At 44.5% G+C, this 16,317-nt stretch overlaps 2 protein-coding genes and 1 long non-coding RNA gene across 7 annotated transcripts in view; 2 read left to right on the forward strand and 1 right to left on the reverse strand.

Moving 5' to 3' along the window:
• LOC115043988 (butyrophilin-like protein 1) overlaps positions 1–16,317 on the forward strand; it is a 34,630-nt gene that overhangs the window by 9,982 nt on the left and 8,331 nt on the right. The window lies entirely within an intron of this gene.
• Positions 7,492–7,894, reverse strand: LOC115043998 (uncharacterized). Its single transcript, XR_003840757.1, has 2 exons — positions 7,809–7,894; positions 7,492–7,741 (listed from the first exon to the last, which is right to left on the reverse strand). It is a non-coding gene; the product is annotated as an uncharacterized LOC115043998 (long non-coding RNA).
• Positions 9,353–15,385, forward strand: LOC115043994 (butyrophilin subfamily 2 member A2-like). Of its 2 annotated transcripts, XM_029502809.1 has the most exons (7): positions 9,353–9,551; positions 10,659–10,973; positions 11,404–11,411; positions 12,764–12,794; positions 13,320–13,598; positions 13,983–14,075; positions 14,746–15,385. In XM_029502809.1, the coding sequence occupies exons 1-7, from the start codon at positions 9,485–9,487 to the stop codon at positions 14,754–14,756; spliced, it is 804 nt and encodes a 267-aa protein (XP_029358669.1). In that variant the 5' UTR covers positions 9,353–9,484; the 3' UTR covers positions 14,757–15,385. The 2 variants fall into 2 exon arrangements, with proteins under 2 accessions (XP_029358669.1, XP_029358670.1); XM_029502810.1 differs by lacking the exons at positions 11,404–11,411; positions 12,764–12,794 and having other exon boundaries at positions 9,356–9,551.

The following is a 16,317-nucleotide window of genomic DNA, read 5'->3' on the forward strand; positions in this document are numbered from 1 at the left end:
TCCAGATCACAGATGTTGTAGATTCTGATTTGACTCTGTTGTTGTTCTCTTTTTCTCTGATCAAATCTAAAGTGAGTTCATTTGTGTAGTTGTGTAGTTGTGATGAACTCCGTCACAGCAGCAGGTGCTCAGGTGGTTCATTGGTTATTGACTGATTGTCATCATGAACATTCAGCTCAGGTGATGTTCAGGAATATTGGACCTCCTCCACCTTTCCGTGGTAACACTCCCTCCTTCTCAGGAAAATGAGGGTGGAGATGTTGTTCCTGATGATTGTTGTGGAACAGTGAAACCTGTTAGTTCAGTTCTCAACTGTTTCTGAGGACACGCTTTGTTTTATCTCGTCTACAGGAGCCTGGAGGGGTCAGCTGAGTTTGTATCAGGGCGGCCTTCATGAATGAAGCAGTCAGGAGTCGGTTTATTAGGAACACCCAGATCAAAGAGATTCAGTCTGAATCAGCAGTCGTGAAGGTTACACTGTTCAGTTTGTGTGGATCAGGTGTCGTCTCACCTGTGTGATGGTTGGTAGGATGTAGTTTGTGTTGTTCAGTCTGCCCTCGTTGATCTGGATCAGAAGGTGTCACATTCTTCCTCCTTTCCTTCCTGACTGACTGACAGCTTCCTTCATTGTGTAACTTCTGGCTGGTTTCTCTGCTGAAATATAAAACCTGCAGAATCTGAACCAGAATGAAATAAAAAGCACAGACGGCTTTGATTTAATGTTCATATCCATGTTGGAGCCGGAGCTCTGAATGAATATGAACATAAACTGACTGCAGATTCACCTCATTGTCTTCAACATATCAGTGTTTAATCATCATAATGATGGATTTACTTTAAAACAAATCAGAACAAACAGAAACAGCAAAATCCCTGAAAACAGACAAACAGCTTCGTCCTCAATAATATTAATCAGGATAATAAATTCAGAAACGTCATTATGCTGTCAAAGTGGCACGAAAACATTTCCTGGTCTGTTTGTCTTCAGCTCCGTCAGGTCTGGACATGAAACTGTCTGTCAGTGGCTGATTGGTGATGACATCACTTCCTGTAGCAGACGCCATCTTGTGTCCATGTTAATAACAGCCTGTAAATTCCTCCATCCCATGGACTTCACTGGTGGTTAATATTTGTTGTTGCAGCAGCTCAGCAGTTAGATTGTGTTACCTGTTCACAGTGAACACGGCAGCTGATTGTGTTGTTTTCCTGTCGAACACACACAAACACACAGATACGTTGATTTTTGTGTCTTTAGTGAATAAATGTGGTTGTCTGTATTTAATGTTGTGGCCTCAACACTGTAAATGTTGTTGTCATGACCTGATTTTACTCGTTCAGTTCTTTAAGATGTTTTATAAGAAAATAAACCATCAGCCTCCACAACACTTTGACTTCAAGACAAAAATCACAACACAACTGAGGTGTGGAGTCTGTGATTATATTTCTAAATAACACAATAATTAAAATCTGTTTTGTCTTCCAGGACCAGAGATCACAGTGATAGAAGGACGTGATGGAAATGACTAAACTAAACATTGAAGTGGGTGGGTGTGATGCTCCCAGTGGTTTCTGGGTAATGTGTGTGTCATGAACTAAATTGGGACTCATTTCACTTTGACACCTCTCAGTCTGACACTCATCATTCTCTAACACCTTTTCTGCACCTTCTCTGCATTTCTTTACTCAAACTTTGTCCTTTTGAGCTTTTCGGTTTGATCTCTTTGTGTTTTTCATTTTTTAAAAGTCTCCTCACATTCAGACTCAGCTGATTCTGTCTGATCAGTTCAGACTCTGAATGTTTCCTTCGTCTCCAAAGAAAAGTTCCTCTCGTGTGTTTGGGTTGTTTCTATCTTTATCTGATCAGGAGTTTTGCTTGTTAATGATGAAAAATCAGTTCCAAATATCTGATTGTCTTTATTCTGTCAACTCAGAAACATTCAGGACTGATCCTGATTGGCTGTGACATCACCCACCGGAGCCAATAGGAGCGTCCGATGGAAAGACGTGACTCCAGACGTCACTGTCAAAGATGGAGGATGAGGATGGACGGATAAACACACAGAAGGAGTCAGAGAGTCGGACTGATCCAGATCGGACAGATCAGCTGATTCTGTTTAAGGGGGAAACAGGAAGAGCCATCAGGTTTGGAAGTTGACATAAATGTGTTTTAACTGCAGAGGAACAATAACTTCAAAAGCAGTCTTTGGTCACTGATGGAGCTAAGTCTTCAAACTTCTTAAAGTTGTTGACATTTCATATTTTCAGTGAAGAATAAATGAAGAGATCAGTTCAGTCTGATGGTCACTAAGAAACATTTGTCCTTCAACATGTCTCAAATCTTTGCTTTCTGTCAAGTTGTGAGACAAACTGATCCTGGGGGGTTGAGGCTGATGACACATGTTTTTGTTTCAGCGTGTTTTGTCTGTTTTGTCCGTGTGACTGCTTCCTGATGGGTTTGTTATTAGATTATTTTATTCTCTGGCTCTGGTTTGGACTGTAGATGTGAAGTTATTGCTTTCAAAAATGTTGCCTCAATTTATTTCTGCGACAGTTTCTATCACAATTAATTAATCAAGTCAGATAATGAAAGTCAGATATTTCATATCTGTGTTCAGGTTAATCTGGTGTTTAGGATTTAAATGTTGAACATCAGTTTGTGTGATAACTGAGCATCAACACTGAATCTTTCCAGGTTCATCACACACAATGTGCTTTCACATTAGAGCTCTACTGTTTGACATCCGTCCTGGCTCTGATCCACAGACTTACCTCGTCTGAACTGGGCCGAGCCCTCAGACGTCCCTGCTGATTGGTCAGAGCAAATATCCCATAACCTCAACCCAGAACGTTGGGCTGAAGCTGAAAGCCTGGTGCTCACGATGTGCTTCTCCTGTTGGCACAAATGAGGACCTGCTCCGTTTAGCAACTGAGGGCTCGCTGAGAGGACGGCAGAACGCAAGGCTCAGCTAGTTGAGTCCGTGTGCAGAAGAAGAAGCCCCAGCAGAAGAACTACTCGGTCCTGGTTCGGATCTGGAGTCCCAGTCCGGACCTGGCTGTTGGTTATTCCCCGTCTCCGGATGTTCCACCAAAAACGCCTCGCCTCCTCCGGCCTCTCCAGTGGCCAGCTGTTTCATCCTCAGGTTGATGGAGCCATAAGTCCTCTTGGGTCGGACAAACGCCGCCCGGCGCCGGTACATCTCGCCCCGGCAGATGGACACCATGAGCAGAACCGACAGGAACATCCCCCCCAGGGTCAGCAGGCCCAGGCCCGCGATGATGCACTTGTCCAGGTGGGAGCCCAGCTGGGCGTAGTACATCTCCAGCTTCTCCATCTGGCGAGCCGACAGCAGGTCCGGGTCGACCTTTGCCTCCCGAGGGATGGTGTAGGCGATGACCACGAGGACGATGCCGCTCACCAGGAACACCAGGGCGAAGATGAAGCCGTAGTCCGCCGAGTGGTCGTCAGCAGGAGTCAGCTCAGTGAAGTCCTGCCCGTCCTCCTGCCCAAGAACGCCTTCCTCCTCATCCAACGGCCTGGGGGGACGATCCTGATGCTGCTCCCCCTGGAAGAAAGATGAGGACAGGTGAGGACAGGTCAGGTGAGGAGACGTGAAGATGGGAGAGGACAGGTGAGGACAGGTCAGGTGAGGAGACGTGAAGATGGGTGAGGACAGGTGAGGACAGGTCAGGTGAGGAGACATGAAGATGGGAGAGGACAGGTCAGGTGAGGAGACGTGAAGATGGGTGAGGACAGGTGAGGACAGGTGAGGACAGGTCAGGTGAGGAGACGTGAAGATGGGAGAGGACAGGTGAGGACAGGTGAGGACAGGTCAGGTGAGGAGACATGAAGATGGGTGAGGACAGGTGAGGACAGGTCAGGTGAGGAGACGTGAAGATGGGTGAGGAAAGGTGAGGACAGGTCAGGTGAGGAGACGTGAAGATGGGAGAGGAGAGGTGAGGACAGGTGAGGACAGGTCAGGTGAGGAGACGTGAAGATGGGAGAGGACAGGTGAGGACAGGTGAGGACAGGTCAGGTGAGGAGACGTGAAGATGGGTGAGGACAGGTGAGGACAGGTGAGGAACCAAACGAACCGTGACAGGTGAGGACAGGTCAGGTGAGGAGACATGAAGATGGGTGAGGACAGGTGAGGACAGGTCAGGTGAGGAGACGTGAAGATGGGAGAGGACAGGTCAGGTGAGGAGACGTGAAGATGGGAGAGGACAGGTCAGGTGAGGAGACATGAAGATGGGTGAGGACAGGTGAGGACAGGTCAGGTGAGGAGACGTGAAGATGGGAGAGGACAGGTCAGGTGAGGAGACGTGAAGATGGGAGAGGACAGGTGAGGACAGGTGAGGACAGGTCAGGTGAGGAGACGTGAAGATGGGAGAGGACAGGTGAGGACAGGTGAGGAACCAAACGAACCGTGCTGCTGTCAGAGGTCGAGGGCCCAGCTGCCGCCTGCTCTTCGTGCTGCTCGTCCGGCTGGTAGGAGGCGTTCTCAAAGCCGCGGGCGGACGGCGTCCAGGACGTAGAGGCCTGAGCCGCAGACACGACCTGCCGGCCTCCTCCGCCTTGGAGCTCGCGGAGCTCTACGGCGTTAAAAGAGGACTCCATCGAAACCTGCTGGGTGTGTTCATGTCTCCGCCATCGTCCTCACTGAGGAGGTGACATCCACAGTAAGAGGTCAAAGGTCTCTGTGGAGTTTCTGTCATCATGTCAGACGGTGACAAACTCTGCAGAAGTTTCTGTTTGTTTTGGGGGGTTTTTTGGAACTTGGACTAAACGAGAATTTTTTCCACGTCTGGAGACTCACAAAGCTTTTGGTGCCAACAGTGAAGCACAAAAAAACATAGTTCAATTCACATCATCAATGTAATAATGGCGTCTCACCTCGGTAGATTTTATTTCCATTTCTTCCTCCTCTCGTCATCGCAGCCTCTTCTTCCTGTTGAGGTGAATGAAGAATTGAAACCAGAACCTCAGTCCTCATCAGTGTCCACACACTAAAGAGGAGTCCGGGCCTCAGGACAAAGGGAACCGGATCCTGTGGTCCTGGTCTACGTCATAATTCTGTTTTCTTATTTAAAGCCACTGACAGATAAAGGTGACAGTTAAACGATTTATCATGATGACGGCTGCAGGTTCAGGATCTGATGAAATACTGAGACGGTCCTCATCAAACCTGATTCAGTTTCCTCCAAAACATCTCTTTCCCTTTAACTCCTTCTGGGAGCTCCCGGTGCCACAGGGAGGGGGCCGGGGGGGCCAGGAGGGCCCGGGGCCCCCCGGCCAGTGTGTCAGCTCCTGATGTGCACAGAGACGGTGTGACCTTGATACGTCAACCTGCCGAAACCTGGAGCACTAAGTGTGTGTGTGTGTGTGTGTGTGTGTGTGTGTGTGTCTGTGTGTGTCTCTGTGTGTCTCTGTGTGTGTGTGTCTGTGTGTCTGTGTGTGTCTCTGTCTCTGTGTGTCTCTGTGTGTCTGTGTGTGTGTGTGTCTGTGTGTCTCTGTGTGTGTGTGTCTGTGTGTCTGTGTGTGTCTCTGTGTGTCTGTGTGTGTGTGTCTCTGTGTGTGTGTCTCTGTGTGTCTCTGTGTGTCTCTGTGTGTGTGATCATATCAGGACCAGCCCGGACAGATAAGCGCCACCGACTCATTCATCATCCGACCTGAGGGCTGATAAGTCGGGCAGACGGAGGATGGAGAGTCCTGATCCTGATCCGGATCATCCAAATGAGCCAACACGGAGACGGGAAGTACCGATTTAACCGGCTGGGGGGGGGGGGGGGGTGGGGGATGACCGGGATGGAGTCGGTATCCACCGGACAGCCATCGACGGTGGCTCCGGTTAGACGGGCGGAGGACCGGAGTGACAGCGGGGTCTTACCTGCTGCAGGCGGCCGAGCAGATCCGGAGACATCCGGAGAGGAGGGAGCTGCTGGAGGATGGAGGGGATGCTGAGGGGGGAGGAAGGGGAGGGACTGAGCATGCGCAGATGAACATGAACACAGTCTGAACTCCAATCATCAGTCATGATCGATTACAGTGTCAGCGGTGGGGGAACATCAGGTCTGTCTGTCCCTGTGATGGACTCTGATCAGAATCAGAATCAGAATCAGTTACAGATGCTCCCATTCAAAAGTCTTAAGAAGTGTAAAACACTAAAATAAAATAAAATATAAATGTCCATTTGTTCCTGTACCTACAAAGTGATGAATAAAACAGCAGTCTACCAACATTTGAATATAGAATATAGAATAAACCAGCTGACTCAGAGTGAGTCAGTGTTTTCAGCCCAGTCCAGTTTATTGTCCACACAGACCGTCTGGATGGACTCAGGGGTCATTGGCACCTTAGTCCTTCTCAGGTCCACAACCAGGAGGGGACGAGTTCAGTTCGTCTGGAAAATCTGCTGAAAAACAGGCTGAGTTCGTCGGCCCCGTCCACGCTGCCTTCAACCCCCCTGCTGCCAGCTGACCTGAAGCCTGTGATGGTCCTCCAGGATGGACTCTGGAGGACTCTGGAGGACTCTACTGGACTCTACTGGACTCTGATGGACTCTGATGGACTCTGGAGGACTCTGGAGGACTCTACTGGACTCTACTGGACTCTGATGGACTCTGATGGACTCGGATGGACTCTGATGGACTCTGGAGGACTCTGGAGGACTCTACTGGACTCTACTGGACTCTGATGGACTCTGATGGACTCGGATGGACTCTGGAGGACTCTGGAGGACTCTACTGGACTCTGATGGACTCTGGAGGACTGTGGAGGACTGTGGAGGACTCTGATGGACTGTGGAGGACTGTGGAGGACTCTGATGGACTCTGGAGGACTGTGGAGGACTCTGATGGACTCTGGAGGACTCTACTGGACTCTGATGGACTCTGGAGGACTCTGGAGGACTCTGATGGACTCTGGAGGACTGTGGAGGACTGTGATCTGTCCAGGCTCCATCAAACCTGGAAAATGTTGATGAATGAACTTCCACAGTGATTGAAGAGGAGAGTACGGCGGCCCATTGAGGACAAAACTCAAAGATTAACGTCTCTCTCTGAATGTTCAGAACCTGGACCTGGACTCTGGTCTGAAGAGCTTTAAACCTTCATGACCATCAGGGGGCGACTGGACTGATGTGAAAAGAATTCAGATTGATATGAAACACGAAACAGATTTTCTCCAAACTGCACCAGAAGAACCTGAACTGACTCCATCTTCATCCCAGCAGCAGCCCGTCACTTTATCATGACCTTGAGCAGAAGTGAGGAGAAAAAGAAGGATTTTTATTTAAAGGTGTTCCTTAAAAATTTTAATATCAGGTTACATTTGCTGTTCAGTTTTTCTTGCTGGTTTTGTTTCGGCTCCTTCACCGGAGCAGTACTATCTGTACGTCATCTTCATGAATACTCTGGGTTCTTTCACCAGAGCAGTACTATCTGTACTTCATCTTCATGAATACTCTCGGTACCCTTCACCGGAGCAGTACTATCTGTACTTCATCTTCATGAATACTCTGGGTTCTTTCACCGGAGCAGTACTATCTGTACTTCATCTTCATGAATACTCTGGGTTCTTTCACCGGAGCAGTACTTTCATCTTTGTGCATGTACTTGTACCAGAGTACATTTTAGCTCCAACAGTAACTCTCAGTATTTTTCCTCCCCTTGTGAAGCTGTTAGATGTGATCATCAGTTCGTGGTTCCTCTGCAGGTCTGCTGGAGGAATTCATCTGATCAGGATCTGCAGAAAAGACATTTCATTTCTGAGGAAACAAGAGAGCAGTTATACTGAAATGACTTCTGCTTACTTTTCTTCCTGTGATTTTCAGAGTCCTTGATGAGAAAGAACTGAACCAGAGCTAAAACTGTTGCCACGACCAAAAAACTTCCCAGATCCACATGGAGACACGGCCGCGATCAAAGAGTTCCTCTGAAACATGATAAAATCTCTCAGAATCATTGTGTGTAAAATGTGGAACTTTCTGTGAAAACACTGAGATCTCACTTGGTAAAGAGAACTGAGCTTCAACAACATGGAGATCAGTTTGATGGTTTTATTGTATGAAATCACTCAGAGAGCTTTGATTTGATTCAAACCTCTGTGTAAGATGTCATAATTAAAAGACACATCCAAGTGGTTTGTCATGAAGGAGGCTCACAGGATCATCTACTCCGAACGGTGTGGAGACAAACAGGAAGTCAGACTGACAGCAGTCTGTCTCTGACACACTCCGACTGATGCTTTGTCTCATTTAAACAACGCAGTTTAGATTTGTTGTTTCTTGACTAGAAAGGAAATGCACTCCTCGAGCTTTTAACATTTACAGGGGGGCACAGAGCATGTTTACTGGGGCACGTTCACGTGCTTGACCCCAAACGGGCTCATTAGGATCTAAACCTTCAAGGTTTCTGTTCTGGAAAAAATCCAGATTTTCCAATAAAATGAAAAACAAAACAGTTTGACATTTCCACAGAAGAATGAGGAGGTAAAGGAGAAGTTGTTCCTCCGCTGCTTCACTTCAAAAACTCTTGATCACAGCTTTTAGGAGAATAAAGCTGACGTTTGAGATACTCCGGACGAAAAGTTTCTCTTCTGTAAAATGAACTGAGAAAGAAGATCAGAGGAACTGACCTCTGAGCAGCAGAAGTCAGAGTGAAGACATTTCCCAGCCTCCTCCAGCCTGAAGCAGCTGAGAGACTCATTCCTGTCGTTCAGGGTGAAGACAGAAAACTAACGGAGCATCATACAAGTGAACGTTAAAGCAGCAGCACACTGATCACTGCTGTGAACGTTCATCTCTCTTTGCTGTCTGTGTGGGGTTGTGTTTCATGGGACGTCAGCTGATTGGACAGACTGTCTGTGTGTTCCTGCAGGGGTTCGGGTTAACCCTAACCCACACAAAAGGAACACAAAAAGAACCCACAACCACACATTCATGAAAAACTGAAAGTGCTGAACTCTCATTTTGGGGAAGTGGCTGATTTCATTGGACCTGAATCTGAAACCTGATCTGAACCTTAAACTTTTCTCCAAAATCAACACAAAACTCACAAAGTCTCTGTTTCTCCAACACAACAAACATAAATAAATAAAAATTAAAAATCGAAGGGTCAAAGGTCACAGGTCTGTCGGCCATCTTGTTCTTTAGAAACCAGATGAGGAGAAGGTGGATCTGAGCCCCCTTCAGGTCAAAGATCAGACTGAAACTGTAACAGGAAATGAAAAACATCGATCAGATATTATAAAATAAAAAAACTATAATTTTATTTCTATTTAAATAAATAAACAGATGAGCTCCTTCGGCTTTTCTTCATTTTCCAACATCACTGAATGGATCTGATGAGCAGGTTCAGTTTGTGGATTTCTCTGCACTTCTTCACTCTCTCCTTCCTTCTGATGATGCAATGACCGTGTGAAGGGGCTGACTGCGAGAATCGAAAGCGTTCTGCAGAAAAGCTGCAGGTTTGTGTGCCAGCTGCAGTTATGGAGCTGCTTCCTCTGTGTGTGTGCGTCCTGATGTGGGCTGCAGCAGCGTCTGCCGAGGAACCCGGTGAGAAACTGAGCTGCACACAAAACAACAACTTTGTGTTTGTAAAAGTCGTTTAAAAATCTTTCTTCATGAGTCGGCGACAAACTTTTCTGTTCATATTTGTTTAAAAGTCGGCTGTTACTTTTAATTTGACAGCGACATAAATGTGAAATCATGTTCAGGTTATTTGAAATTGATGAGACTGGGCAAAGATTTGTTAATATAAAATATTAAACTGTTATTGTCACGAGCACAGGTGCTGATTTATACAAGAAAGAACTGATGTAGAAAACTAATATACACATTTCTTATCATTGTCAAGCTTTTGTGTTATTTTGTTGTCTGATGTGAACAAATTTTCACGGAAATCTAAAGTGAGCAAAAAAAAAAAAAAAAAGTGATTCTTTCTCCAAAAGAAAAGAATTTAGTTTTTAATAGAATAAAGTGATTTTTCATTTACACCCAAAAAACAACTTGCTGTTTTAGCTCACATCAAGTTTAACAGTTTTCATGTGTAACTGTAACTTTAAATGTTCTCATAGATCATAATTTAAATTATTTTACAGATTTCTGAATTTATCTCACTGAGCCAAACGCCCCTCAGACATGGAGGCAAAAACACCTCGAGCTGTCTAAACGGCTGAGGAAGCTGAGCGACCACACACACACACACACACAGACACACACACACACACACACACACACACTCGTCTTTACTGAGGTGATCACTTCACTTCCTCATTTCAAACGTCTTCAGGAGAAAAAGAAACTTTCCCACATTACGGCCTCTTTCATAACACGAGTCTGTTTGAAACGTCCCAGAATGAAAATAACATGACGAAATAATGAGATGTTTGTAATTTTCTGATCATCTTATTTCCTGCTGAGCCGTCTGTTGACTGAACATTTAGTGTCACTGAAACTCTTCATTCTGTGGATGGACACCTGTTTATTTAGAAACGAGTCATTTTACAACAAACAGACAAACCAAACAGTCAAATGTCTCAGAATTTGTATTTGTAAAGTTGTTTCTGTCTTTAAGTGAAAGTATTTTATTCTAAATTCAGTTGATGTTTAGTCAGAACAAAGACGTCCACGTGTCTAAATCCAACATGTTTTGTCTTCCAGGACCAGAGATCACAGTGATAGAAGGACATGATGTGACTTTACCCTGTTCCATCTCAGAGGATATTACAGCTGAGAGGTTTGACTGGAGGGCTGACGGTCAGAAGGAGGTTTATGTGTATGAAGGTGGTCTTTCTTCCAGTAAAGATCTATCAGGTCAACATGAGCAGTTCAAAGGTCGTGTCTCACATTTTCCTGGAGGACTGAAGGACGGAAACGCCTCCATAAAGATCAGCAACACGAAGGTGTCTGACAGTGGAAAGTACAGCTGTGAATTTAGACGTACAAATCAGAAACAGCACGTGAAGCTTCTTGTTGGTGAGTGTTTTCATCAAACTCCTGATTATTCACTGATCTGATCTCAGATCAAACATCAGAATACACATCTGGAGGACCTCGTCCCCACAGACCTGCAGCCACATCTGGGCTGATTCCCTCTGAAGGATCAGACATGTTGGATATCTGACACGTTCCAGTTTAGTTCATTCTGAACAATCACCTTTCAGCAGTTTGTGGTGGATTAAATTTGAGATGAATCTACTTCAGACTGATGAAACGAGATTCAACCAGAAAGGTGTTTGTTTCCAGCTCAGCATTAACATGAACATCTTTGAATGTTGTTTTTAAACTTAGACGTTGGTGAAATTGGTTTTAGGTAGATCTGTCATACATTCCCAGGTTTGTTATCTGTTTCCTACACGAATGATTTCACAAACTAACATCTGTTTTGCTTTGTTCTTCCTTTTAGATGGTCCCTTAACCTGTTAGGGTTCATTTTACTGATGTGCATTTCTGTCTCTGAATACTTTCCCATTTTTAACCGTGTTTTCCACCAAAAGTACAAGAACCTGATCCATTTTCACAGCATGAGTGAAAACGAGCTGTCGGAGGTTTCATGGGCTCCGTTCATTTGACTTTCAGCTCAGAATCTGTAGAGCTGACGAAGGATTGAACCGACAAACACGGAAACGCTGCTCTTCTTTGACTTCCAGCTCATATTTAGACCGCAGTAAAACCGTCGTATCAGCAGATATCAGGCCCACGTTCACACCGTCCGTTCGTCAGCTGGCGTCCAACATCTGTACCAAATGTCATGTTGATAGACTGAAGTGTCTCTGAGATATTTCCCAAAGTGCAGCACAGATCATCTCCATCAGAGGACTACAGAGCTTTAGAAAAGCTCTCCAGAGCTCCAAATAAAGAAGAGAAAAGTGTTGAGTGGCTCTAAAAGTGTCCCTGAATGTTAAAGCCGACTAAAAGAAGCTGCACTTCATGTTCACATCCACATTTCCATCTTTAGTTTATTCAATCTGCTCTCTGTGGCCCGATAAGGACTTCCTCTGTTCTGTGGGCGGGCCTCCGCCGCAGGAAGTCCGGCTACGCTAACTTCCATATATGGGCAGGCAGCTCCTTTTACCGCCGACACGCTCTGACTGTTTTCACGGAGCTCACTTCCTATTGGACGGAAGCAGCTGTCCATCAAAGTCATGAGGGGCCGCCGAAAGGCGCGCTCCTCTGATTGGCCGAGGAGTAAAGAGTTCGTTAGTGACGTCAGTGTAAGTGCTGTAAAGGTGCTGATTGGTTTGATTTGTTGCTGGGCGGGTCCTGATGTCAGAGACCTTGAAGCTCATTGGTCAGTTATTCGGGCCAAAGTGAAAATTGACAGAAATGCAGATGAAGCGGAAGTTTGAAGAGCAGCGTTCAAACTAAAGGCGGGAATTCATTCACTTTAATTTGGCTCGTTTTTACATCCACTGGATTTAAAACCAGCTGGATTCAATCTGCGGCTTCTTCTTCTTTAAATCGAGCCCACTTCGTCTTTAAAAGTCTCTTTTTGGACCAATAAACCGATTTTAACGGCGGCGACACAAGTTAGCAAGCTAGTTTCTGCCGGCTGACTGCCGTAAAGTGAGACGTTCCTGTTCGAACGTCGTAAATCCGCCGTGAAGATCGTTAAGGGCGATGAAAAAAACGAACATCTGAGCTTTCAGATGAGATATAACGTGTTTATATGAACATTTGGCTCCATGTGGAAATATGTAGTCAATGTATTTATGGACTTTTCCACATTCATGTCGGGTCGTATGCAACCTCTGAGCCACAAAAGGTTAAAAGACAGAAGTGACGAAAACATCCCAGGTGAGTCTGTTGTGTTATGACGTCACGGTGACGGCGCCACTCTTTATTTGCGACGTGAGGATAATTACCCTTCACTTTATGTAGATTTATCCTGATTGATTTAGATCTATTCAGACATCACTGATCCGTGTTCAGAAAAACAAGATTATGTTGAATTCAGTCAGTTTAAGTCGACTCCATCACACAACAGTTGTGTTGAATTGTGTTAGATTGTGTTAGATTGTACAGGCGTACCTAATGAAGTGAACACTGAGTGTGTGTCAGTGACACAGTTAATACTTAACATAATCTTTACGTTGTTTTAGTGGGATAGAAGATGTTCTTTACGTCTTAACAAATTTCACATGATTTCATCTTGACAAATATCAATAGCCCTCATAATATCAAGTCAAAAGTAAATCCTCCTATTGTGCCTTTCTCTGTTATGTATTTTCTACTTAAACTCAATATAAAACATTTTTTAAGCAAAAAAGATTCTGTAAGATACTGTAAAAATTGTTCATAAATTATTCTTTATGTTTACAGGTACAATTTCAAAGCTGTCCTTCAAGATACTTGGTGAAACACAGGATGGTGTGAATCTCGAGTGTGAGGTTCATGGTGAGACCTTCAGACCTGAAGTTCAGTTGATGGACGGAGATGGAAACATCCTCCCTGCTGAAAAACCAAAGATTTCTGAAACAGGAAGAAGCTACACCATCATCGTCCATACTAAAGTGACCACATCTGGCAACTATCGCTGTGTAGCAACACAGGAGCCCATCAAACATCAGATTTACGATCAGAACTATGTACCTGTACCTGGTGAGATTCTTCATGGATCTGCTCATTCTGTGTTCAGACTTTACTCAGTACATCTGGATGGTGAATCTCTCAAAGTTGTTGAAATGTTGTAAAAGAAACCCTTGATTGTAGCTACAGCTATCAGACAATGATATGAATATAAACTCTGTGGAACAATCCAAAGTTCATTCATCACTTCAGGATTCACATATTAGTCGTGTACTGAAAAATATTGTCCATTTCGCATTAATTCATTCCTGCTTCTAAACTCTGCAGAAAAAAGTCAAAGAATTTCCTCCAGTGATGTTTGAGAAACGTCTGAACTTGTTTTCATAGGTTTCAGCAGCATGCACATCTTCAGTGACGATCTGAGTGTATGCTAAATGACTTTGTTCTGTATTTCAGGGGGAACGAACACACCGGTCCGTCTGTACGTGGTTATTGCAGGGTTATGTCTTGCTTTACTTCTTGGAATAGTTTTCTGCATATGTCGCACTAGTAAGTTCAAATCAACACATCCAAATAGATTTATTCAAACTTAAGACAGTTATCATGACTGTCCTTAAATGTCTTTTAAGCAGAGCTCTCATTATGAATCATCTTCATCCATGAGTTGATCAGAGTGTCCCTTCTGGTATTTTACAGCAGGTTTTACCTTTTAGCCCGTTAAAGTGTCGATACTTCCGAATATCAGTTTACCTCTGTGTTTATCCGTCCATTCTCATCCTCCATCTTTGATAGATGTCACAGCCAATCAGAGTGTGTCATTCAGAGGCCTAGCTGCCAAAGTCTCTGGATATTTGGAGCTGATTGTTCATCATTACTGCTCCAAAGAATGAGCAGAACTCCTGATCAGATAAAGATAGAAACATCAGCTCAGCTGTAGAACGACCTAAACACATAATTTTACAAATACAAAGACAATTAATGCTGATCAATAATAATACTGACACCAATGTGACATTTGTTCTAACAAGTCAAACTGTATCTCAGGATTTATCATGACGCTCTCTGTTTATGGGCTCAGGATCTCAGGAATGTAACCAAGGCAGAGACCATGTTCAACCTGATTATGAATGACAGACTTGACCACAAGTAGTTGAATAAATAAAACATCCTGCTGACAGTTTAGGTTTTCTTCCATGTAATTTTGTTTTCTCTTCTGCAGGAAGAAAATAAAGTCATCCACATCAGTCCTGAGCCATCAGACGTGTGCAGTGGGTCCTTTCTGATGTGTGAACCAGTTTAGAACGGGAAACTGGATCATTTCAAAAGCTTCTTATCATTCATTCCTCTTTAAAAGGTCTTTGTAATAAACTTGCATGAAAAGTACTTCTCAAATAAAGATTGATTAACATGAACACACTGATCAGAACAGACCGACGTGTCACATTGTGATCTGATGGAAACATTCAGGTTCACCTGAACAGTCGAGGCTCTGTCAGGGCAGAAAATAAAAACCTGTGTCAGATTCAAACTACAGAATTCATCAGTGATGACAGAACATCTGGACCGCCAACAGACTGGAAACACCGACAGACCGGAACCAGAACTCCGGACCAGGTGACCAAAAGAAGGAGAATTAGTGGAATCAAATAAAACTAATGGAAAAACGAGCATCGAGGTTCGGACAGTTCTGGTTTCTGCGTCACTTCCTGCCAGTCCAACATTGATCATCCGAACCGACCCAAACTGATGACCACATTCCTGAACTTCAGTCAACATGAAGTCAGACTCAGAGCGCCACCTGCTGGACACCAGAAGTCAGTGTCACATCGTCACTTGTCAGATATACGTCACACCTGCATATGTATGGAGGAGTTTTTGTGCCACTATGAAATAAATAAATACTTCATTAAATAAATTTATAAATATATAATTAAATAATTACTTAAATGTGTCAATTGAAATACCAATTGATTTTATGTAAAAACACAATTATTTCAGTATTTAATTATTTTGTGGTCCTGTGATGCAGTGTTTCATGAATTTATTTATCTGTCAAAGTCAAATCATCTCACTTCAAATCAAATCAGATTTATTTGTATAGCGCCAAATCATAACAAAGTTACATCAAGGCACTTTAAATATAGAGCAGGTCTAGACCAAACTCTTTATAAATTTATTTAAAGAGACCCAACAGATCCCCCGATGAGCAAGCACTTGGCATAAGTGGCAAGGAAAAACTTCCTTTAAGAGGCAGAAACCTCGAGCAGAACCAGGCTCAGGGGGGGCGGCCATCTGCCTCGACCGGTTGGGTTGAGAGAGAGAGAGAGAGAGAGAGAGAGAGAGGCAGACAAGTCAGTGGGCGGGACTAATGCCAATTTACTGTGATCCATTGCTTTGGTCTGAAGTCTGTGCGGAAGCCTTTCAAAACATGGCGGCAATGGAGGACGTGCATGAACTTTCACGGGAGTTGTTGATCTTTTAGACCTTGCTGAATATGTGGAAGCAGGTACTGCAGACCCAGAGCATGCTTGGTCTGCAGAGTGACTGCAAATTTAGAAGAAGTGCTCCGCTGCTTCTCTGGTACCAGGACACAACAGACAACGCACACAGGGACCGGGGCGTTGGGCATTCTGACTTCAGTTCTGGAACATCAAGTTCTTTCTGGAGCACCAGCTTGTCTAATTGCAGCAATGCTTGGAGTGTCAAAGATCAGAAGGTGTATGAAACAAAACGGCCTGCCAGATTTCGACTGCGAGTAGATCCTGCAATTTTTAGAAATTCAAATACTCCC

This window comes from Echeneis naucrates, chromosome 5 (genome assembly GCF_900963305.1).
Source record: "Echeneis naucrates chromosome 5, fEcheNa1.1, whole genome shotgun sequence".
NCBI classification, from domain to species: domain Eukaryota; kingdom Metazoa; phylum Chordata; class Actinopteri; order Carangiformes; family Echeneidae; genus Echeneis; species Echeneis naucrates.

Coding starts and splice junctions, on each gene's coding strand:
- LOC115043994 (XM_029502809.1), top strand. CDS start 9,485: ATGGAGCTGCTTCCTCTGTGTGTGTGCGTCCTGATGTGGGCTGCAGCA. Junction 9,552..10,658: donor AGCGTCTGCCGAGGAACCCG/GTGAGAAACTGA, acceptor TTTGTCTTCCAG/GACCAGAGATCACAGTGATA. Junction 12,795..13,319: donor AAGTGACGAAAACATCCCAG/GTGAGTCTGTTG, acceptor TTATGTTTACAG/GTACAATTTCAAAGCTGTCC.